Source organism: Ascaphus truei, chromosome 1 (assembly GCF_040206685.1).
Source record: "Ascaphus truei isolate aAscTru1 chromosome 1, aAscTru1.hap1, whole genome shotgun sequence".
Taxonomy (NCBI): Eukaryota; Metazoa; Chordata; class Amphibia; order Anura; family Ascaphidae; genus Ascaphus; species Ascaphus truei.
This window is the reverse complement of record NC_134483.1, coordinates 62,342,949-62,368,974: the sequence shown is the minus strand read 5'-3', so window position 1 is coordinate 62,368,974 and position 26,026 is coordinate 62,342,949. Positions and strand designations below refer to the sequence as shown.

The following is a 26,026-nucleotide window of genomic DNA, read 5'->3' as shown; positions in this document are numbered from 1 at the left end:
TGATATTACAACAGTTAAGATCTAATACATATAATTGTAAATTATTAGTCCCACATCAAGACATACTGCACCGACACACTTTATTCGAGCAAATACCCAGTATGTACCTGGCAGATACCTGGAATGCGCCGCTCCTCACCTCTGACAAGCCCCGTTGCGTTTGCCTTCCCAGCCTGGGTTCATGCCTGGCTGACGGGCGGCTGATCTGTTAAATGATAATGATTAGGATTTAATAGGCTGCAATGCTTCGCGTGTCTACCAGATGGCATAAATTCATGAATTGTAATGCAGTTTATATATATATACTGTGCAGTATTGCAGCCAGCGGGAATAAAATGCTTCAATCCCTGCCTGGAAAATAACCCAATGCACTCGGGCAGAAAACAGTCACAAACCTCAATACACCCGGGTATACCCGAATTCGTGGGACTAGCCGAGCTCGAATAAAGTGTGTCGCCAGTGTATGTGCGACTCCAAAAGTGTATAAATGTATTAATACGTACAAAATTGGTTGGAAAATTATATAAAGTATAAAATATTTAAAATACTCAATAGAAACACTCAATAAAAGCAACAAGAGATATAATTAATTAATCTGACTACCTATTCTAATGAACAGAAGTGGAAGAGGCATTCTAATAGGGAGATAAGAAAGCAAAATTAGAATGGATTACAAAAATGGTTTAATATCAAACTTAAGATTCAATCCAAATGGAGCAATAGTTTTCAATTCGAACATCCAAAAGGATTCTCTTTTAATCAAAGTTAGGTCTCTGTTGCCCCCTCTCCAGTAAGGCATCACCTGTTCTATGGCCTTAAAGGAAAAACTGGCAGGATTAGAATTGTGTGCTGTTAAAAAATGATTGGAAACACTGTGAGATGTGAGTTTCCGTTTTATATTACTAAGATGCTCTAATATACATCTATATATATCTAAGCGGGCGAGTGGTCTTACCAATATATTGTAGACCACATTCGCATTCTGCCAGATTAATTACAAAGTTTGATCGACAATTCAGATGTTGTTTTATATTATATAATTTATTGGTTACATTTGATTTGAAACTTTGAACCAATTTAGAACTATGCTGACATGCAGTACACATTTTACACTCATAAAAACCTTTAGGGGATCTAACCACGTTGGGCATCTCTTTGCAGTATTTTTCAGAGCACTTGGGGATAGATAGCTTTTAATGTTTCTTGCTCTTTTATAGACCATCTTAACTCTATATCAGGTAGATGCTCCCCTAGAATGGGATCGTTTTTTAAAACTAATAATGTCTCTCTGCGAACTTCCTAGAAAGTATGTTGGATTGTTCTTCAAATATATGGTTATCAGTACAGTTACGTTTTAACCTACGGTACTGTCCATATGGGATATTGGTTATCCACTTATTAAGATGGCAACTGGATTGTAATATGTAATTGTTGGCATCTACATTTTTAAAGTAATTTTTGGTTTTAATTGAGCCGCAACAAGAGAAACACCTCACGACATTAGACAAAGAAATAGAGGATCTAAGACTTGAATTGGGGGCATTAGAGAATATTAAAGACTTTAACGAGAGAGACGCAAAAATGCAAAAAAATATTGACAACTTCAAAAAAGAAGTGATAGAAATCAAACTGCAGAAATTCAGGAGAGATCAAGACGACTATGCAAAAGGCATAGAAAGAACTTGGAACAAAAATTCCAAAAAAGGCCTGAAAGCGCAGTCTGTCTCTGACCCTCCTGAAAAAAGTCCATCATTAACTAACAATAAGGACACTTCATATAGAGGGAAATTTGCAGATAATTACCCAAAACATCATGCAGGATTTCTGCCCCAAGTTTTAATTAAAAAATCAGAAGCAAAAACCCAAAATATGGGAGGAAAAGCAAAAGAGAAAACAAAACATATTGAAATTAGTGACATTATACAGTAGGTACATCAAATAAAGGAAAGCCTAATATAAACAATGAGGCAATACCTAAGGAAACCCCAAAAGAATCACTTCCTTTTTTGGAACAAAGGGGGTGTATGAGTTCATGGGAAACTAGGAACCCATTTCACCCCTTGGAAACCCCAACCACCTCTTCAAAACCAAAAAACAAAAGACGCATGTCAGAGGGAGACGAGGGGGCAGAGTGCATAAAAACAAGAAAACTAAAATAGCCTCTAGAAATATTTTTAATATAAGTAAAAAAACTCTTACAGAGTGCCAAAAAGGAGTGATTAGTAAGGGTCTGACTTTTGCCCCAACTACGGGACCAAGTAAATTTGGTCTCTATGTAGATGCTCATAAATTTATTAGGTCATTGACCCTCAAACGATTTTTTCTAAATAAAGATGCTGTAACTAAAAATTGGATAGATGTTAGTACTAATGATATTGACAAACAATTAATACCAGAGTCAAATATTAGGGAATGTGTCCATTCTAAATTCAAGCCCAAATCCAACTTTTTTCCAAAGTTTGCGAAGGGTAACCACCTAGAAGTTTTCTTTCTATTAATTACTAAGGATCTAGAAACTTTATGTGTTAACAAAACAAGGTATCATACCAATCTAACAAAAGAGGAAAAATTAGCACTGGATGAACTCTCAGAAGATAAAAACATTGTTATTAAGCCAGCAGACAAGGGAGGAGGGGATCTACTATATGTCTGAAGCCAATAGAATTCTGGGTGATAAAAAAACCTACCAAAAACTATCATCCAACCCCTCCACCATGTACAAAAAGGAATTACAAACTCTCCTGGAGGATGGAAGAAGGCGGGGAATATTGGAAGAACATGAATTCCAATTCCTGAATGTGGAGGATCCAATATTTCCCGTCTTCTATTTCTTACCAAAGATACATAAAGATCTTACACATCCCCCAGGACGGCCAATAATATCTGGCATTGGGTCATTAACGGCCAACTTATCTGAGTTTGTAGACAGTTACCTACAAGGAATTGTTAAAAAACAAAAATCGTATCTGAAAGACACAAGTGACATTATCTTAATGCTGAGAGAGATCCAGTGGCAAGATACCTATATTTTAGTTACCACGGATGTCACGGCTCTGTACACATCAATAAGACATGATGATGGGTGCAAAGCCGTTAGACATTTCTTGGAAAAAGATGACAAATTCCCTAAAATACAAATTGACTTTCTTGTGGATTGTATAAAGTTCATCCTGAGTAAAAATTTATTTTGGTTTAGTGATATTTATTATCTACAACTCTGTGGGACCGCCATGGGGACCAAATTCGCGCCCAGTTATGCCAATCTTTTGATGGCCATGTGGGAGGACCAATATATATGGTCTTGGCCTGGACTGGACGCGAATTTGGTCAAATGGCGGAGATACATAGACGACATTATATTCGTCTGGAAAGGCACCCAGGGAGATCTTAACATGTTTCTAGAGTATTTGGATATGAATGAACTAAATCTAAAGTTCACATCCACCATCAGTAGCTCTACTGTCAACTTCCTAGATCTTACTATATATTCAGAAGGCGGCTCAATTAAAACCAAAAATTACTTTAAAAATGTAGATGCCAACAATTACATATTACAATCCAGTTGCCATCTTAATAAGTGGATAACCAATATCCCATATGGACAGTACCGTAGGTTAAAACGTAACTGTACTGATAACCATATATTTGAAGAACAATCCAACATACTTTCTAGGAAGTTCGCAGAGAGACATTATTAGTTTTAAAAAACGATCCCATTCTAGGGGAGCATCTACCTGATATAGAGTTAAGATGGTCTATAAAAGAGCAAGAAACATTAAAAGCTATCTATCCCCAAGTGCTCTGAAAAATACTGCAAAGAGATGCCCAACGTGGTTAGATCCCCCTAAAGGTTTTTATGAGTGTAAAATGTGTACTGCATGTCAGCATAGTTCTAAATTGGTTCAAAGTTTCAAATCAAATGTAACCAATAAATTATATAATATAAAACAACATCTGAATTGTCGATCAAACTTTGTAATTTATCTGGCAGAATGCGAATGTGGTCTACAATATATTGGTAAGACCACTCGCCCGCTTAGAACGCGTATATTAGAGCATCTTAGTAATATAAAACGGAAACTCACAACTCACAGTGTTTCCAATCATTTTTTAACAGCACACAATTCTAATCCTGCCAGTTTTTCCTTTAAGGCCATAGAACAGGTGATGCCTTACTGGAGAGGGGGCAACAGAGACCTAACTTTGATTAAAAGAGAATCCTTTTGGATGTTCGAATTGAAAACTATTGCTCCATTTGGATTGAATCTTGAGTTTGATATTAAACCATTTTTGTAATCCATTCTAATTTTGCTTTCTTCTCTCCCTATTAGAATGCCTCTTCCACTTCTGTTCGTTAGAATAGGTAGTCAGATTAATTAATTATATCTCTTGTTGCTTTTATTGAGTGTTTCTATTGAGTATTTTAAATATTTTATACTTTATATAATTTACCAACCAATTTTGTACGTATTAATAAATTTATACACTTTTGGAGTCGCACATATGTCTTGATGTGGGACTAATAATTTACAATTATATGTATTAGATCTTAACTGTTGTAATATCATCATGGCCAGTACCCGATTAAATAATCAATAGTAACCAATGGGTCTGTAGCACTGTGTATATAAGACACTTAGAATCAGTCAGCAAATCACTCCTGAAGAAACCGAATGCGGAGAAACGCGTAGAGTGACGCTGACCAGTAAGATCCCTAAGCGATTAGAGCCCCTGCGAGCGGATGACGTCAGTTCCGGTTTCCGGGTTCGGTGAGACGCACCAGTGACACGCACGCCGAGACACAGGGAAGGCAGAGAACATACGCTTCACTTGCCGAGATCCAGTTCGCAGGATCTATATGCTTTTTTAATTCCATTACTATGTGAGTGTATCCCTTACCACTTATTTATTATAAATTGTCAATCCAGTCTGCACTATGTCCGTTTCTTTTGTGATTAAGGTCTCCAGAAGCTTCTTGTGATTACCATCCTTGGTGGGCTGTGATTCAAAGATACCTTTATGTGATTATCACTCACTATATGTTTGTGAGTATTTTGCACACAGATTCCTGCATTTACATTAATTTACTATTTATCACGTATACTGCACTATCAGATTATTTTTCTGTTGTACATGGTTTGCGCTTCCCGATGACCTACACCTCTTCAGATTATAAAATATACCATAACTCGCTCCTTATAATCATTGCATTCGTATGATTTTGCCATTGATACAGTTTTTGCTAATGCAACTATTACTGTAGTTATGAAGGAGGAAACAAAGAACTGAGATAAAGTATGCAACTCGGACACCATGTCATATTTGCTGCCAGTACAATTCTGCATTTCAGCTCGTCACATGTCTACATCTTTAACCCTTGTGAATAGCACCAGATTTTAATTATTTTACATCTTTAATAAGTAATATAGTGATCCTCTTCCCACATCTGTGTGATGGCCAGAAAGGATTGAGGGATTTTTTATGATGATCTCTTTGAAGGTACCACGGTCAGATCAGGTCAAATCTCTGGTGCATCTGTATACAATCAACAGCCACTCCACTTTTAGACATATTCCCCTTTCATTCTTTTATTGGCCCATTAATGCAGATGCCATAATGACTGCAGGTTACTCTCACAGGAGACATAGAAAAATAGGTATTTTTAAAATTACTGCGTGATTACTTTGTGAAAGCGCACAATTGTGTTATTGGGGAATACATTTGTTTAATGGAATCCTGGTAAATCACACAATTAATGTCACAGCATCAGTAATACTATATTGTTCAATAACGTGTGCCACATCTGTAAATTAGGTATTTAAACATTAAATACATGTTTGGAATTCAAGGGCCACCTCTCATCCCAACTTCTGACACCATATGTAAGAGATGAGTGCAGAGGTATGCAATGGAGACTGTTTTAAGTTAAAATTAAAATAAGGCTTTATTGCCTGTTCTTTTAAATAGCACAGCAAACAGAAATATACAAAAACAACAAACACCTATCCCTGTGTAAGGGCTAACTTACTTCCCCAGTCCCTTTCTGCCGGGCTGGAGGGATAATCCCATTACCACCCTATTCCTCAAAGTCTCAAGAGATACCTTAAAGCAGGTGGCCCTTCATGTCAGTCTCTGGTAGGTTGCTGGTACCTGTGTCCAGGAATATAAGTCTCTGGGTGTCTTGATATCAGCAGAGCCTTTCTGTTCAAGACCTCTTTCCTCTCGTCAGCACCCTTGTGTACTGAGGAAAACCTTCCTCCTGTTTCTGGGAACAGGCTTTTTCTAACAGAGTCTTAATCAGCCAGGTGGAGTCTGACAAATTGCTGGTGTGCAATTAACCAGCACACTGCTGGAGTAAAGGGACGTTTCTTTAACAGGGATAAGTCCTTGTTATGTACCTCCGCTATTTGTGGGAAGCTCTGACATACCATGGCCGAAGCCCATGCTTCCACTTTCATTCGAGATCTCTCTGCGGCTCGAATGTGGGTGGATGGAGGAAGAGAACCCTCAGTCTCACGGAGATTGGTGCCCTTTCTCCAGGTTATTAATGTCTCCTCCCGAAGGTGCTTGAGGTCAGCACTCCTCAGTCGCTCGAGGAGGACTTTTTCCATGGACTCCAATTTAGCCCTAAATGTCAATTCCTTACAACCCTTGTCAGGTCTTGCAAAGCCTCCGTCGGCTTACTTTTTCCACTCAATGCATTTGCCAATTTAGCTTCTTTGGAATTGAGTTGCGATTTCACATCTATTTCCAGAGAACGTCCTATCTTTTCAGTTTCATCAGATATGGATTCTTCTGGTTTTGATTCTGCACTCATACCTTTGTTTGTTTTCTGCTGGGCAGCTGAAGGATTAGCTACTGCTTGCTCAGGCAGTTCAAACTTTTCCATCTCATTTTTCAGTTGAGTGGGGTCCCCAGCTTCCACTGTACCCTTTTCTTCATGGGCTTTAGTCGCTGAGGGATACCGACGCTTGGATAGGGCCAATACCTTTTTTTGTAGTGGAGACACCTGCACTTTACTGGTCCGCAGAGCCTCACTCTGTTTCTCGAGTGCATCCAGCAAATCTCCTCTCAGGGTCTTTATCTCTTCCCTGTGCTTTCTCTGAATTTGTATCCACGTATCTTTCATTATATTGTGAAGCACTGTGAATTTCTTTGCTCGGGCCGCAGCTACTTGTCTCAGTTTCTGGACTTTCTTGTGCTCCCTCTTGTACCGAGTCACCTGGCCTCTAAGCTTGGCCTCTAACGATGCTTCGGTGATGGTCAGTGTAGCCTTTAGTTTCTCATGCTGCTTTGCGGGGACACACTGGAAAATAAGATATTCCTGCAGCACTTGTACTTCTTTAGCAGCCTGCAGATTTTCTTCCTGCAGAGTTCGCTGCGTCTCCTCTGCATTCTGGAGGTGTGTATGCAGACCTTGCAGTTGGTTCTGCAGTCGGTGCTCTGCTTCAAACTTTTAATCTTCCAAAAGTTTCTTTATTTTTTCAAGCTCGTGCAGTTTTTCATTCTTTTCATTGACTTGGTCTGTCAAATCAGAATTTTCTTCTTTCAGTCTTAAATTTTCTTTTTGCAGTCCCTGTAATATTCAGGGCCTCCTTGTAGTCCTCCTTCCATTTACGCACATCTGCTTTGAGACTGACGGTCTCCTGACGTGAGACTTCCATCTCTTGGTTGAGGGTCTTAAGATCCTTCTGAGAGACTTTGAGATCTAAAGTAAGATTGAGGATAGTTTTTTGAGAGATGTTCAGATCCTCAGCGAGTCTGTGAAGTTCCTTTCTGGACACTTCCAGTTTTGTGCGGCAAATGCTGATCTCTCGGTGTGAGGCATCCAGTGCTATGCGGAGAGTATGAACCTCTTTCTGGGATATGTCCACCTCTGTCCGGACACTGTCGACCTCCTGGTGTGAGGTATTCAGTTCTATGCGGAGAGTTTGAACATCATTCTGAGAGACTTCCACCTCTCTATGGCACTTGCAAACCTCTTGCTGAAAGACTGTAATCTCTTTCAGTGCCTCCTCATACTTCTGCTTCAGATTAGCCATCATTCTATCAAATTGACTCTGTTTTTCCATCATGGTGGCATTAGTAGCATTTGCAGTGGCTAGCTCAGTCTTGGCCGCCGAGTAAATTGCGAGCACTGTCTTCTGTAGCTCAGCATTATTTTCTCTCTCCATTTGCAATTGTTCACGGAGCAGATCACAGTTATGACTGGCATTTTGCAGGGCATCTTCAGGGCTGGTCAAGGGATCGTCAATCACTTGTTCCGGCTCCGCTTCCATGGGATGGTTGGTTGAGGGTTCCTCATTGATGGCACCGAGCACAGACACTTATTTGGGTTACACGACTTCTGCCTTGGGCCCTCTGCATGACAAATCCTTCCTTTTCTCTAGGCTGCAGGGCATCTTGGTCCCCCTTTTTTGCTGCGGGATCTGCGGACGTGTCTGTTCCTTCCACGGTAAGTGAAGAACCGCTTTTCTTTTTCCGCCTTTTTGTTTTGGATGACTCCGTCCCATCAGGAATACTGGGGTCTCCGTCTTTATTTGAAACTTCAGCAGCTTCACTGTATCCACCTGGCTTTTCTTGCAGTTGCGTTAGCTGGCAGGAATATTCGGTGATCTGCTGCTCCCGCTCTTGCTCCTGCCGATCACATTCGTCATCATAGAGAGTGGTCTTTTCGGTTCGTACCGAGTTCAGGCACCCCCACCATTCTTGGGGTGTTTTGTGGGTGTGACTCGGTTCGGGTTCCCCATAAGAGATGTCTTCCTCCTTATCGGACTGGTAATGGCCACTCTTCCATGGGGTAGGGTTCATTACAGGAACACCACATCTTGTCCTCCAGTGGTGGGGTAAAATCTAATCACAGCATCTGTCCCTTATGTGGGTCACCATCTGTCGCAGTCCTCCCAGTCCAACTGTGGTATTGTTTTTCTTTCTTCAGTGCAGTGTAGTTTTCCTGCCTGGATGTGTAGCCCTTTAATTCTGGCCACTGCTGCATGTTATTCTTTGTTTTGTTGCTCTGGCTGTTTGCAGGAACTTAATGCAGGCAAAGCACAAAAAAATTCACAGGCAGTCTCTGGGGCTCCTTTGGAATTCAAGGGCCATCTTGCATCCCAACTTCTGACACCATATGTAAGAGATGTGTGCAGAGGTATGCAATGGAGACCGTTTTTAAGATGAAATTAAAATAAGGCTTTATTTTGCCTGTTCCTTTAAATAGCACAGCAAACAGAAATATACAAAAACAACAAACACCTATCCCTGTCTAAGGGCTAACTTATTTCCCCAGTCCCTTTCTACAGGGCTGGGGGGATAATCCCATTACCACCCTATTCCCCAAAGTCTCAAGAGATACCCTTAAAGCAGGTGGCCCTTCATGTCAGTCTCTGGTAGGTTGCTGGGTCCCCTGTGTCCAGGAATATGTCTCTGGGTGTCTTGATCTCAGCAGAGCCTTTCTGCTCAAGACCTCTTTCCTCTTGCCAGCACCCTTGTGTAGTGAGGACAATCTTCCTCCTGTTACTGGGAACAGGCTTTTTCTAACAGAGTCTTAATCAGCCAGGCTTAATCAGTCTGACTAATTGCTGGTGTGCAATTAACCAGCACACTGCTGGATTAGAGGCACGTTTCTTTAACAGGATAAGTCCCTTGAAAAAGCCAGTCACTTGAAAAAGTCCCCAGAGAAGGACGAAACGTCGTGTTTGGTGCTACTTTGATAATTAAATCTTTTTTGAAAATCCGCATTGTGCCCTGGATCATCAATTTCTTAATAAGTCCCTGTTACAACATGTAATTACATTGTACTTGTGCACTTACAGTGTAAGTAAATGTGATATTATACTGTAGTTAATAGAGAAACTTAATGTAAAGTTTTACCACAACACAGAATGAAATATATATGTAGAGAGAGAGATGTGCAAAACTACCTGTGCGGAAACCTGGTCAAATGTTTGTGATATTTGCATATTTAAATTATCATATTTCCTGGATATCTTTCAAGATATAGTTAAAGTGACTCTAATTGGTGCTATATGTCGGTTGTATAGAGCAGTATTTGGGAGGATAGATATTATAGATAAAGATATATAAAAAATACACTAAAATGATACCTTTTCAGCATTTATTTATCCACAAATGATTAAACATTCAATATTCATGTGTGAAAATGTATGTAAGCCTTTAGATTCAGTACCCCTTGAGCAGCAATGACTTCAACTAAGTGTTTCCTGTAACTGCTGGTCAGTCTTTCACATCGGTTTTGAGGAATTTTGGTCCCTTCCTGTTTACAGAACTGCTTCAACTCAGTGATATTTGAGGGCTTCCTTGCATGGACAGCTCACTTCAGGTTTTGCCACAACATTTCAAAGAGGTTTAGGTCCGGACTTGGACTAGGCCGTTCTAAATTGCTGAATTTCTTCTTCTGCAGCCATTATTTTGTAGCTCTCCTTTTATGTTTATGACCATTGTCTTGCTGCATGACATTTTCCAGACTTGCAGAAAAATACATGACATTCTCCTCTAGAATCTTCTGATACAATGCAGAATTCATGGTTGTGTCAATGATTCAAATCACACAAATAATCAAAAGATTATAAACAGCCCCCTGTAATTGCACTCAAGGTAGGTGACAAAATGGGTATAATGTCTACTGAACACTGGCTGGATATGTAGCCAAATCCTGATGTAGGATACACTACCAAAAGGTTACACTCAAATAAAAATAAAAAAGACTTTAATAGTTATGCTGTAAAAACCGACGAGACACTATAAAAATGCACAACAGTGCATAGATAAAATCCCCAAATGTGTTTGGTCACGGTAACTATGTGAACTATTAGTGTTCCAAATATATAGCTAATAGTGGAGCATACGCTATACATTAAGCTGCATGGTTGCAACCTCAGGGTTACAAGCTGTCCAACATTATCTTCGGGCAAGAGATACTCACTCAAGGGTACATAATGAATTTGTTTTAAAGTTATTGAATTTTGTGTTGACCAGGAATTTCTTTTTATTCAATCAAAAAATCTATCATCAAATTCAAGGTACCGCCATGGGCACCACGTGTGCTCCCACCTAACTTATATCTGGGCTGGTGGGAGGAAACCGTGGTGTTGATGGATGACTATTCTCGGTATACTGACCATATTGATCTCTGGTCATGGTACATTGATGATGTGCTTCTCCTATGGAGCGGCACTAAGGAACTCCTGGTCGAATTCCTCAATAAGTTGAATGACAATACACACAATCTCAGACTTACCTTTGAAATTCAAACTGAGAGTATCAATTTCCTTGATATCACCATTAACAAACTACATGATGGCAAATTAGAGACAACTATATACCGCAAACCCACCGCGGTGAACAGTCTCTTGGCAGCAGATGGCCATCACCCTAGACACCTTATTTCCAATATTCCACCATTACAGAGTTTAAAATTCAAGCTAAAGATCTCACCAGACGTCTTTTAGATAGAGGGTACTCTAAGACATCTGTTAAAAAAGCCTATCATAGGTCACTTGTCACACCTAGACCCAGCCTCCTCATTGATCACTCTAATGTCACTGATAATGAGACACAGACAATCCGGTTCGTTGGTACTTATTTTAATCAGTGGTCGACCATACGCAGGATTCTGAACAGACACTGGCATATACTACTCCAGGATCAGGACCTGGTCATGATTTTACAGGCCAAACCGAATATGGTTAGCCGCCAAGCGGTTAACTTACGTGACCGTTTGGTTAAAAGCCATTTCCAAACAAAATCATCACGCACATGGTTGGACCACAAACCCAATGGCACATACACATGTGGACGCTGTAAGGCTTGTCCTTCAGTTAAGGTAACTAAGACTTTTACAGACTCTACAGGTGTACACACCTATACCATTAAAGACTTTATTAACTGTCTAACCACAGGTGTGTTGTACCTTATCCAGTGTGCATTTGGCAAGCAGTATGTTGGGGAAACCCACAGGGCATTCAAAATACGGATTTTGGAGCACCTCGGGTCAGTGCGCAATAAATTAGACACACAAGTGGCAAGACATGTTAATGATGCACATCATGGGGACTCCTCATACCTGAGATTCATCGGCATATCTCACATACCCTGGGGCCCACGCAAGGGCAACTGGGACACTAAGCTACGTCAGCATGAATGCCGTTGGATTCATTACCTCAATACACTGGCACCTAATGGTTTGAATGAGGGTTTCATCTTTTCCCCATTCCTCACATAGGGTTAGAGGGATCCAGGTATATAGATATATTACTTCTAGCGTAGAAAGAGCCATTTTAAATTTTTAGGCGGCTCCGCCTAGTGTAGTCCACTCCTACACCTTCCACCCTCTACTCCTAGTGTCCACTACCCCTCTTGTGCATCATTCATATGTCTTGCAGGATCATTTGTGGAATTATTCCCACATTATACATTATTGACACTCTGCACCCATCCTGCATTTCCAACTGCAGGTCTGCTACCATGCTACCATGTTACCATTGGGGCATTTATTTGCTCCTTTTAGGTTGTATTAGACTCTCTTATTTTGGGAATTCAACAACCAGTGACTGTTTCACCTTTGCCCTTTTGAAGGTCCTCCTTCCCCATCCCTACTTCCTGATTTCCCTCCCCCCCCTCAACCGATTCCTTCATGTTATGTGATGACTACATATGTATTCGTTATGCCCCTTTAATAAAATTTGGCATACGTCACTCACCCCTCCCGTCCAGGGATGGTACAAAAGGTTCCACTACATGACACTACATGCTACCTACTCCTCCCCCTTGAGAAAGCGCGTGGTGACACGTGAAACGTACGTCGGGGAACGCCGTGACGTCATCACGTTGACGCATGCGCGGCTTGTGTTTGGAGTAACGGCAGCTCCTGACTGTACACGGAGCTTAACGGCTGCTTATTGCTCACGGATATCAGGTTGTATAATACCCTACTGGGTCCTGCGTTGTTCATATTCTCCAGAGATTTGTTATTGCGCACCCTGCGGTGTGCGTTACCCGAGACATACTACTTACAACGCTGGTGTTGCTACTGTTCTCTCTGTGTTTTGACCTTACTAAGCTGGTTTAAGACCTCCACAGAGACCGGGTTACATTGTACACAGTGTTTGCTTGTAGAGGTGTTGCTGGTCACATTACCTTTGAGATAGTGGTTACATTGAGTCCACAATTATCTTTCCTCTACATTGCAAGATCCATTACTATTTAGGATACCTGTATATGCAACCATGCAGCTTAATATATAGCGTATGTTCCACTATTAGCTATATATTTGGAACACTAATTGTTCACATAGTTACCATGACCAAACACAATTGGGGATTTTATCTATGCACTGTTGTGCATTTTTATAGTGTCTCGTCGTTTTTTACAGCATGACTATTAAAGTCTTTTTTATTTTTATTTGAGTGTGACCTTTTGGTAGTGTATCCTACATCAGGATTTGGCTACATATCCAGCCAGTGTTCAGTAGACATTATTCTCATTTTGTCACCTACCTTGAGTGCAATTACAGGGGGCTGTTTATAATCTTTTGATTATTTGTGTGGTTTGAATTGTGCTTTCTCCCTTGCACCAGGAAGATAGTGTTTCTATGTATGTTTGTTTGGTGTAGCGACGTACCATGTGTGTACATTCATTTGTGTCAATGATTGCTAGCCTTCAAGGGCCTGAGGCAGCAAAGCAGCCCAAAACATCACACTCCCACCACCATGCTTGACGGTTGGGATGAGGTTCTTCTGTTCGAACGCAGTTTTGGTTTTCGCCAAACATAATGTTTCTCATTGAGGCCAAAAAGTTCTACCTTTGACTCGTCTGTCCAGAGAGCATTGTTCCAGAAGTCTTGGGGATAATCTATATGCTCTTCGGCAAGCTTCTGACGGACAGCAATGTTCTTTTTAGAAAGCAGTGATTTCCTCCTGGCTATCCTTCCATGAACATCATTCTTGTTCAGTCTTTTTCTGATAGTTCAGTCCTGAACACTCACACTTGCCAAGGCGAGAGTGACCTGCAGAACCTTGGATGTTCCGCTGGGGTTCTTTGTGACTTCTTTGAGGATTTGCCTATTTGTTCTTGGAGAGATTTTGATAGAACAACTGCTTCTGGGTAGAGTGTCTGTTGTCTTGAACTTCCTCCAGTTCCTGTAGACTAGATCTGTCTGACAGTGGATTGGTGAAGCCCCAAATTCTTAGAAATGGTTTTGTAACCTTTTCTATTCTGATGTTCATCAATGACTGCTTTTCTGAGCTCTTCAGAGATTTCTTTTGATCGTGGCATGACATGTTTCCACACACCTGTATGGTGAAGACCAAATTCACAAAGTTACTGATCTTTATATAGGGTGGGGGTTCCGAAACTCACACCTGAAGCTCTGCCTAATTATTTAAACACCTCATTCTAATTTTCCCTTTAATTTAGCTGATAGAACCAAGATTTTACTTACTTTTGCACATAACCAGACTCTGAATTACTCATGGTTAAAAAAAAATCATGGAATTGGTTAATAAAAACCCTATTGGATATTTAAGAAAAGACTGGTTTTGATTCTATAAGCTTATCATGAAAAACCTATGGAATTTCCGTAATTATAATTGGAGTTCACAAACTTTTTCTCACCACTATACATCTCTCTCTCTCTCTCTCTCTCTCTCTCTCTCTCTCTCTCTCTCTCTCTCTCTCTCTCTCTCTCTCTCTCTCTCTCTCTCTCTCTCTCTCTCTCTCTCTCTCTCTAAAACTGAAACTCACTGTATTTACAGTAAAACAGTTTTTTCATTGACTTATTTTGATACTCATTAAAATAGATCAAATAGTGCAAAGCTAAAGGTGCCCTTTTCGAAGTATACTTCAATAATTTGACATGTATACTGTAGCTAATATTCAGGGAAGTAACATTTGGCATCATAATAGTCCAATTTCATGCTCATAACTGTACTGTATGTCACTAGACAATAGCTTATAGTATAGTTTAAATAATACAAATAAATGTAATTGTAACACCCCTATTCTCCCCCCCCCCCCTTATGTAGATCTGTTGGTTCTGTGATCTTATGGTGTTGTGGTGTTCACCCGCTATCTCTCAGGAGGACTGAGTCTCCGCAATGGTGTGGGGAGTAGGACAACAGGACAGGTTTTCAGTATGGTGCAGCGCCTCCGTCCTGCAGGGGCAGGGATTCATCCCCAATGGACCTTTGTAGTAAGATAGTCACAGGTCAGGAGCGGTACAACAGGATTTATTGGTGGACCAGCTCATACAATCCTTTTCATGCAAGAGAGGTGAAGTCACATAGATATTCAAAGGACATATCCCTCTCAGCTTGCATGTTGCATCAATGGTCAGAGCCAGATTCGCAGGACCATTTCTCTTGACTAGGTCCCCAGGAGCTTGAGACTCCTGGGCTAGTCTTTGCCCCTTACTCCCTGATTGGACAAGGTAGAATCCTGCCTACTCCCTAAGGAGCAGACTACACTGGAACACTAAAAATCTATGAGAAAGAGGATGAGTGTAGGAAGGGAGAGGAGAGAGAGGAGAGCTCTTGCTACAGTCTATGGAGTGGTGCCAGGGGTGGAAAAGGGTAAATGGACAAACACACACCTGCCAAAGCAAGTGGAAAAACACCCCTATAGTACCAGCACTCACTCAAACAGTATATAGTGTATGAAAGGATAAAACGTAACCTTTAATGGTATATTCTAATAAATAAAATTAGGTTGAGACACAAAACACAGACAAACAACACTTATAACAACTAATCACACAACAAATAAAATAAATATTAAACAAAACACTTCCAAACCATGGTAGTAGGAGTGGTAAACAGAGGGACAGTTCGCATGTGAATATCTGACAACTTTACCCAGTTGAAATAATAATAGGGGCGGTGAATCAGACAAGTAGGTGTATAGTATGTTCAAACTGGTGTGTAATGATTGGAAAGTCACACACCATATACACCATGCTGTATAGCCACATAGATTATATGATCTTAAACATATGTGGTGCTAAGGTGTGTGCTAGATGGTATAACGGCACCAATAGAAAACAGTGAGTCTTAGTATAGATACACTGTCATACAGTCCTTAGATAGTACAGCATGTAACAAGAACGTGAGATTGGCTAAAATGTTGCCAAATTGGTTATGTTCATGATACAAGCAACGAATGACATGTAGGTCATAACACAGGCTACTAGAATAGTCCTTGTAATAAATGTGACAGCAACGCAATTAAAAACCTGAATGGTATCAGGATAGGCTACTATGTAGCTGGGTATACTTAATACAATATAATGTATATACAGAGCAAAATGTGGTCATCCAAACAAATAACATAGTGAGACCACAGGCTTAAATCTTAGCCACATAGTCTTCTCATATGTTATTAATTAGAGAGACTGTTGCTCTGTTAATCTGTGACAGCTTCACCTGCTATGGTGATCAGTAAGATGTGATGTTAAGACATCTTCCAATAAAAAAAATCCTGATCCAGAAATAATATGCATTGAGAGGAGTACACTAAAATAATATATATAGTGCAAATGTAACCCTACTCAGCATGGTGTATTCATGAACACTCTGAACTGTCCCTCTGTTTTCCACTCCTACTACCATGGTTTGGAAGTGTTTTGTTTAATATTTATTTTATTTGTTGTGTGATTAGTTGTTATAAGTGTTGTTTGTCTGTGTTTTGTGTCTCAACCTAATTTTATTTATTAGAATATACCATTAAAGGTTATGTTTTATCCTTTCATACACTATATACTGTTTGAGTGAGTGCTGGTACTATAGGGGTCTTTTTCCACTTGCTTTGGCAGGTGTTTGTTTGTCCATTTACTCTGGAACACTCCTACTAAATTTGGAAGGGAGCCATCTTTTATACCAGGGGAGGGTCCCACTCCTAAACCCTGGTAACTGGGCAGCACGACACCAGTAAGCCCACCCCCTTGGCACATGCTCCAAAGGTTTCCAGACTCGCAACTGGAAACTGAAGCAAATTAACATCCCTGTGGGGAGACTCACATGCTGGCCCATGTGAGAGGAGTTTAACCATAACACTGCCTGCTCCTTACCAGGACTTATCATATTAGGGCCAGGAAATATGTAGCATGGAGCACTGGGCGACATAATTTTTGCCATTTACAATACTTAGGCCATTTTCTATTCAGTATCTTCCGAATGCTGGATATTTTAGTCCCACTTGCATGTGAACACATCTTCACAGCATATTACATTGTGCCTGCCTAAGTGTGAATATCAGTGTTAAATCATTTAATGCCTGGAATCTTCTGAAGGCTATATCTAATGACAATATATATTTCAGCAGGGGATTATGGGTCACGTTTTTTTTTTTAACATATGTAACGGATTTTCTGGCCTAGCCTGACCCACCCAATCTCACATTGGCCCCTGTGGTCTAACCAGTCCCCATTACAGTATAGTGTCTGGTGGTGCACCTGTTGGCAACAGGACTACTGAGGCTCCCGCATGATGTTGTGTGGGGATTGCCAACCCAGACAGGCAGCTGAGGTAGTGTGCATGAGTCCTACCTATATCCAGTGCAGCGCCTCCACCTCATCAGGATCCCAGCGTCCGCTTGTGGATGGTCCTGGTGAGGAACTCCTCTGTGGTGCACTCCTCTGTGTAATCACTCCACACTTACACACGAGGGTATGATTTAACAAGATCATCTTTATTGACTTGCGGCGGGCCAGCTGCCCCTCACAGCGGTTGTACTCAGCCGCTCATGTTCACCGCACTTCCCTTTGAAAGGTGTCTTTTCTCAATTTGGTGGATTCCCTATCTCCCCTTAGAGAGACACTCCCTGTGCCAGGTCCCTGGTCACCGTCTTATGAGCTGCATTCTCCCAAGTCTGTACTCAGACTTGCTCCTTCTACAACCAACCAACTGAACTCTTCTCATAACCTCTGTACCACCTCTAACAACCTAACTTTTGAGCAGTGCTGTGCCTTATGTATCCTCTGGGGGCTGGCACAACTCTGACATCACTAATCATGGATTCAGAGCATGTGACCACTCCCATCCATACATAGGGCACCTCACCAGGGTGTGAGGGCAAACCTCCATAATTACTGCTGGCATGCCCATAACTTACCAAGCCTTACTGTCAGCAGGAGAGATGACTGTAATCCATTTTACAGCATGGTTACACATATAAACAGCTGTGCTATTTATAGTATTTTATGTTCAAATCTAAAAACTATGCTGGATATTTTAGTGCCACTTGCATGGTGAACACATCTTCACAGCATATTACATTGTGCCTGCCTAGCTACTTTTCTGATTCTTTCTTCGCGAATTAGCAAACTTTTTGTAAATTTTACATTTTTGTGTATTGAAATAAAAATAAAAACCTAGCTTTTTAAAAAAAACTGTTAAGAAATATGAACAAATGCCCCATTTATGTGGCGAATTCTAATTTTGGCAAATGTTGCTCTATTAATGATCTCTAATTCTTATTCTTTCTAGAACTGTTATGTTATACTGTATGTTAGACATAATCTAGTGATCATCAGGAGGCATCCCGAAGTATATACTTTAAGAATAAACTTGGGAGGTTTATGACGTTCTGTACAGTATAATTTCATGTACACTATGAATAACTCTCTCCTTGGTATCGGTCACTTATGGAAGTGGCCAGGAATCGTTTCCCTGCTGAACATGACAGCAGAATTCCCTGAATTAATTAATGTTGTGGGAGTGGACAAAGGGAAAAATGTCCCTACCTGTGTCTTTCACCTTCCCCAGAGCCGCTGCAAAAGGCTTCTTTTTTTTTTTTTTTTGCCATGTCTCTGGGGAATTTAAGCCTTTGGCTTGGACATTAGAAATTGTTTGTATACCTCCCATAACAGGGTGGTTAGGAGTTTACTGTAGGTTAAGAAAAATAGCAATGCCACTGGGAGTTAATGACAAGACTTGATTTGATGCATGACTGGGAATCACCACTTTGATTCTATTTGTCATTTAAGTCTTTATATTCATATGGTTTTCCGCAATAAATTTCTTGTAATGTGCTTTTTTATATTTCCAAAATGGAAGCTGAAAAGTCTAAAAAGGCACTGTAAGAGGAGAAATGTGTATATCACTGATCCATGGAAAGGAAACGCTGATAACATAAGAGAATGCAGGAATATTTTACTTCTCTTCAAAAGAAATGTATTCTAGAGGAGCAAAATGAGTGAAAAAAAGGAATGACATGGTTTATAGTATAGTTTAAATAAAACAAATACATTTAATATTTACAATACTTGAGCCATTTTCTATTCAGTATGCTATGAAGACATTTTCTGTATGCTGATATTTTAGTCCAATTGGTTTGAATGGAGCTGAACTCTTCTCTGGCATGGGGAACACATCTTCACAGCATATTAAATAGTGACTGCCTATGTCTGGATATCAGTGTAAAATCATGTACATTTACAGTACTTGAACATGATTGTTTTGCTGAGGTACCTTTTTAATGAATTACATCAGGATCCAACTTATTAATTCATACCATGTTATAGAATTATCATGGAATAACAAAGATGCTAAATGGATGGCATCTGTGTCATCTAAAATGAGCTGTGTCTTTTTGTAAGAACTAATCCAAAACACTCTATGCAGAGAAAATATGTTTCATAAGTACACACATCTGTAACAACTTTAACACAAGGCAAAATGCTTTCATTCTAGTCCAGTGGAGGCTGTTTAATGAAAGTCTCAACACTGCAAAACCCAGGCAAAACTGGTGCACAAGTATTTTGTTTTTTGTTTTGTTTTTCGCTCCTATTTTTGTTTTTTGATTGCACAAATATTGCACCTGATTCAAAATCCAATTAGTTTATATAGAAAATGTTTTTCTTTATAAATCAGGTGCATTTTTTTAACCAGGTAAGGCAGCCAACAGATTCATAAAGATCCCCCAGAGATCACCTGGGGTTCCCTGAAGTTGGTCCATGATATCACACAATGTGACTGTAGTCCCCAATTTTTTTTTCAATTGTATTCCTCTGTAGTTTCCTATCCTATTATAAATAATATATGGTTACTTGTTTAAATTGCATTGATTTCATTTGCATGCTATTCAGTGTTACTGAATGTCAAGCTTATATAGGCCTGTTTATTATAATGGATAGTTTATGAATTCACATGAATTAGTTGGGATTTAACAAGCAGATGAAGCATTAAATGTAATTTAATAGATAACTGATTACTATCGTGGTTAGAAGTTTTCTGCGAGGAGAGATCCCCTTTCAAAATGTATTATAATTTGTATTACCCTATTTCCTCGATTCTAAGACGCCATCAATTCTAAGACGCACCCTTGATTTAATAAAAAAAATTGAGGAAAAAACCCCCACTATATTAAATGTGCAGAATTTTTTTCAGGAGAGAGAGAGGGAGAGAGGGGGGTGGGAGAGAGAGAGGGAGAGAGGGGGGGGGGAGAGAGAGAGGGAGAGAGGGGGGGGGGAAGAGAGAGAGAGGGAGAGTTGGAGGGAAGAGAGAGGAAAGAGAGAGGGGGGGAAGAGAGAGAGGGGGTGGGAGGGAGAGTTGGGGGGAAGAGAGAGAGAGTGGGAAGAGAGAGAGATGGGGAAGAGAGAGAGGGGGAAGAGAGAGGGGGGAGAGAGAGAGGGGAGAGAGGGGGGAAGCGAGAGAGAGGGGGGTGAAGAGAGAGAGAGGGGGGGAGAGAGAGGGACAGAGGGGGAAGAGAGAAAGAGAGACAGAGGGGGGAAGAGAGCGAGCGAGGGGGGAAGAGAGAGAGAGAGAGGGGGTGGGAGGGAGAGTTGGGGGGAAGAGAGAGAGAGTGGGAAGAGAGAGAGAGGGGGGAAGAGAGAGAGGACGGGGGAGAGAGGGGGGGGAAGAGAGAGAGAGGGGGGGGAAGAGAGAGAGAGGGGGGGTGAAGAGAGAGAGGGGGGTGAAGAGAGAGAGGGGGGGTGAAGAGAGAGGGACAGAGGGGGGGAAGAGAGAAAGAGAGACAGAAGGGGGAAGAGAGAGAGAGAGAGGGGGAAGAGAGAGAGAGGGGGGAAGAGAGAGAGAGGGGGGAAGAGAGAGAGAGGGGGGGAGAGGGAGAGGGGGGAAGAGAGGACGGGGGAAGAGAGAGAGGGGGGGAGAGAGAGAGAGGGGGGGAAGAGAGAGAGAGGGGGGTGAAGAGAGAGAGGGGGGTGAAGAGAGAGAGGGGGGGTGAAGAGAGAGGGACAGAGGGGGGAAGAGAGAAAGAGAGACAGAAGGGGGAAGAGAGAGAGAGAGGGGGGAAGAGAGAGAGAGAGGGGGGGAAGAGAGAGGGTGGGAGAGGGAGAGGGGGGAAGAGAGAGGGGGAGAGAGGGGGGGAGAGGAGAGAGAGGGGAGGAGAGGAGAGGGGGGGGAGAGAGGAGAGAGGGGGCGGGAGAGAGGAGAGAGAGGGGGGGGCAGAAAGGAGAGAGAGGGGAAAGAGGAGAGAGAGGAGAAAGAGGGGGGAAAAGAGGAGAGGGGGAGAGAGAGAGAGAGAGAAGGGGGGAGAGAGGGAGAGAGGGGAGTGGGGGGAATGGGGGAGAAAAGGGGGAGGGGAGAGAAAGGAGAGAAGTGGGAGAGAGATTGGAGGGAAGGGGAGAGAATGAAAGGTCACACACACACACACACACAAACACAGAGAGAGAGATACATACACACACAGAGAGACACACACATACACTGAAAGAGAAAAACACAGAGAGACAGAGACAGACACGGTGTGGGGGTGGCTTGTGGTGCCGGCAGCACAGCTGTGAGTAGCAGAGGCAGACAGAGGGAACGTGGGGCATGCAGCAGCCACACACTGCTGAATGAATCTCTCCTGTGTGGGGGCGGCACTTCCAACGAGCAGAGCGGGGGAGGAGGGAGGCTTGTGGTGCATGCAGCCGAACATACATTGCTCCTTTGGGGACCAGCACTTGGAGCAAGGGGGAGGTGGGGCTTGTGGTGCCGGCAGCACAGCTGTGAGTAGCAGAGGCAGACAGAGGGCTTTTGGGGCATGCAGCCACACACTGCTGAATCAATCTCTCCTGTGTGGGGGCGGTAATTCCAGCAAGGGGGGGGGGGGTAAAGCACGGGGCATGCAGCCGAACATACACTGCTCCTTTGGGGACCGGCACTTGGAGGGAGGGGGGGGTTTGGTGACAGAGTCGCGGGGCATGCAACGGGACACACTGCTCCTCTGTGTGGGGGGGCGGGGGTGGCAGAAACGCAGGGCAAACGCTGAAAGCTGCTGTGGCTTCTGCAGCGCCCCCTGGCTGTTTTTTTTGGTGTGTTTTTTTGAGTACATCGATTCTAGGACGCAGTCCCTATTTCAGACACGTGAAAAAGGGAAAAAAAGTGCGTCTTAGAATCGAGGAAATACGGTAGTTATATAACTTCAGTATTCATTTATATAAGTTTTTAGCACTAGAAGTCTTACTCTTTATTGAATTAAATATTTATAGTGTTTTTAGCCATACTAAAATGTGTTTCTTCCTAACAGGGAGGAAGAACTCAATTCTTCAACAAAGATTTCAAAAGGACCTCAACACGGGAATATTCAACCAGGAGAGCGAGACCCTGACTCAGATTGTGAAACAAGACAGGGAGATGGTGGAAGCCTTTCCCTCAGTTAGCTACCAGCAAAGGCCAGCTCTAAATTCTAGTACCAATTCATCATTGAGAATGAGGACACAATCTCCACCTGTCTATACTGCAAACAGCCTATCTCATGGAAACCTACAGTCTCCAACACCCAGCCCACAGACACCACAACAAGCTGCTATGTTTTCACCTTCTTCTTTCACTACTGCAGTCTCTAGTACTCCAGTACAGAGTCCACTGGCATCTCGAACTTTTCATTACAGCTCCCCCACTGCTTCACAACTGTCATTAATGCAACAACAGCAGCAGCAACAGTCACCTGGCTCATCACAGAATAGTGAAGTTCATAAGAGCAATCAAGCTCTTCAGAACTCTAACCTAACAAGAGAAGTGAGGCCTCTTTCTGCTTCACAGCCTTCTTTGCCCCATGAGATTTCTACTTTAGTGGTTAGGCCACATCCAACTGTAGGGGAATCCTTAGCTTCAATCCAACAACCCATATCAAGTGTGCAAGCTACAGGTACTCAGTCTGGAAATCGGAGCAATGCCCCTCAAAGAGTGGGCCTCTTTCGCCAGATGTCATCAGGAGCTCTTCCTCCTGCTAGAGCTGGAGCACCCACACAACCACCACCAGCTCCAACTCCCAGCAAGGATTCCTCCACAATATTGAATACAGACACAGACACAGATAAACCACGATATGCTTCAAATTTATGATGCCTATTACCTGTACATACTGAGAGCACTGTAATAAACTGAAACTATCCCAAAAAACTCTTTTAAGCTATAGATTCCTAGTATCTATTATGCCGAAATATTTTAGATGGCTCTATCGTACATAAAGAATGTAAAAATATACAAAAAAAATACTTTAAAAAAAAACGTTTAGCACTAACACTTCCATGAATATAAATTCATATACATATGTTTGTCTTCCTTTATTTTAAACATTAAAGTACATTTTTGTAACTTTTTTCTTTGAATACATAGTTGCTATTCTTTTCTGCATCATTTCTCAAATCATGGAAAAAATATCAGTTACCCATGACTAGCAATTATCATCAGCCTAGTGATTGTTAATATTGTGGGGTTCCATTTTCTCATTTTCTTGTAAATGTTAAAGAAAAATGAAAACACGTTATAATTTTCTAGGCTTTAAATTAATGCCTAATTGAAGATCGGGTGTTTTCATCAGCATTAGGATTAATTAATGGAAATCATATTGATTGGTTTTTTGCATTACCACATCTCTTTTCACTCTGATTTCACAATCATCATCAAATTAATGTCAGTTGTGAATATATTTAGATCCAGATCACTTCTTTGTGGTCACGAGTTAGGATTGTCTCTCCAATGTGTTTCAAATGAATTCCATCAGTAATGGTGACATTTCTGACATAGAGTCTTGAGGTGCAGGAGTACATAATAGTAAATCAGCATGTCATCTACTGTATATGTTCAATGTTACCATCGCAAAAATGTAAATCCAATGTTGCTTACTGTTTGCAATTGATTTCATGAATCCCTTTGCACCTCTTTTTCTTTTCCATGATTAGAACAGATGTCTAATGTATGGTTTTTATTTTCAAAATTAATTGGATCAGCTATAGGCATAGCAGGATTTTTTTTTTTTATTATTGTCTCAACATTCATGAGAATGTAATACAAACAATAATTATGTCTGCCTAAATAAGCTCTATAATATTAGTTATGGGTTTCTTTTCCATTTGTGAGGTTGTTGTGAGTCCTAATTTGATTTATACAGTCATATACGTTATCTCTTCACTTTAGAAGTGTAGTTGGTGATCATTTAAAAAAAAAAAGAAAAAAAAGCGTAATTTTGCTTTCCACAAGCGCACGGTTTGCTCTGTGTATAATGTAAAGGATCATTATATCCTAAGGCATGTAGTATAAAGCTTAGCCAATAGATGAGGTTTATTAAATGTATTTTTCATGAGTGTGGGGCACTGAAGAAAGAAAACAGTGTGATATCAAACTGTTTTGTGAACGCCAAATTAATGTTTAGACCATAACCTAGTCTTGTGAATTAGACAACTTCTTCCCAAAGGAAGTTCATTAGTATTCATTTGTGCCTAAATTGTCAAAGTAAATACAGTATTTATTCAAATCAAATATCATGACAGAATTTAATAGCACTATATTTGGTGTACATATCTTCATTTCTGCAAAGCAAGCCTTGGTGATTAGATCACCTTTATTATAAAACTTTATTTTAAAATGAGAAATAACATGCTACAGTATATGGGAAAAGCAGATGAGAACAAAGCTTTATTATATCAAAGAGTATGTATGACCACTTGCAACATTCTACAACTAAGAGATCCTTCAATTACACGTTTAGGCCTTTTGGTAAAATGAGATATGGACATATATTCTTCACGTTCGAAGAACTTTTTTTTGCCATATTGTAGAGTAACAATGAATACAAATACAGTATACTTGAGTATTTTGTGAACAGCTGCTCCAAATAAATGTGTGTCGAGCACATGGATATACAGTATATAATGGTATGAGTTGAAGAAACATGTTCACTGTTATATCATAGTAACTTAAAGTAGTCCAACCTAAATTTGTGTAAAAAAAAAAAAAGTTGGGGGACAGAGTATGATTTTGATCATGTATGTATGTGTGTATATATATATGTAAATCATAATTGCTTTTTTACTTGGTTTATACATAGGATTTTTCTGTAAATAGCATTTAAAATATTTTGAATGCAGTGAGCTTGATTGTAAAAGTAATACTTCATGGTGTTTGGAGATATATATATACTGTATATATATATATATATATATATATATATATATATATATATATATATAAACCACACGATACCGTTTGAAGCACGAGATCAGGAGACAGCACTCTGTTAAGTTTGATCACAAGTTTTTGTATTGAGAAAGACACATAAACCGACGTTTCGGTCCCCCAGTGGGACCTTTCTCAAGGGGGACGAAACGTCGGTTTATGTGTCTTTTTCAATACAAAAATTGTGATCAAACTTACCAGAGTGCTGTCTCCTGATCTCGTGCTTCAAACGGCATCGTATGGTTTATTATTGCTTTATGGGACAAGCACCCAATTTTTTGTACTTGCAAGTGGAGTGCCGGCTGCTTCTGTGGATTATATATATATATATATATATATATATATATATATATATATATACAGTATATATATATATATCTCCAAACACCATGAAGTATTACTTTTACAATCAAGCTCACTGCATTCAAAATATTTTAAATGCTATTTACAGAAAAATCCTATGTATAAACCAAGTAAAAAAAGCAATTATGATTTACACTGTGTCTAATACAAATGTATCTACTGTACATACTTTCAAAAATCTCAGAAATATCAAGTTTCTAAAAAAAAAATGTGCCTCCTTTTATTAAAGAAAGGATTATCCCTAATATTCA

General features: G+C 40.6%; 1 protein-coding gene across 1 annotated transcript in view; it reads left to right on the top strand.

Moving 5' to 3' along the window:
* Nucleotides 1-25,279, top strand: part of HCN1 (hyperpolarization activated cyclic nucleotide gated potassium channel 1) — a 436,901-nt gene extending 411,622 nt beyond the window's left edge. Inside the window, exon 8 of the mRNA XM_075589049.1 lies at nt 22,483-25,279. Coding sequence (XP_075445164.1) covers nt 22,483-23,300 — 818 coding nt within the window. The 3' untranslated portion in view covers nt 23,301-25,279. The remainder of the gene's footprint in view (nt 1-22,482) is intronic.
* The last annotated feature ends 747 nt before the right edge of the window (nt 25,280-26,026 follow it).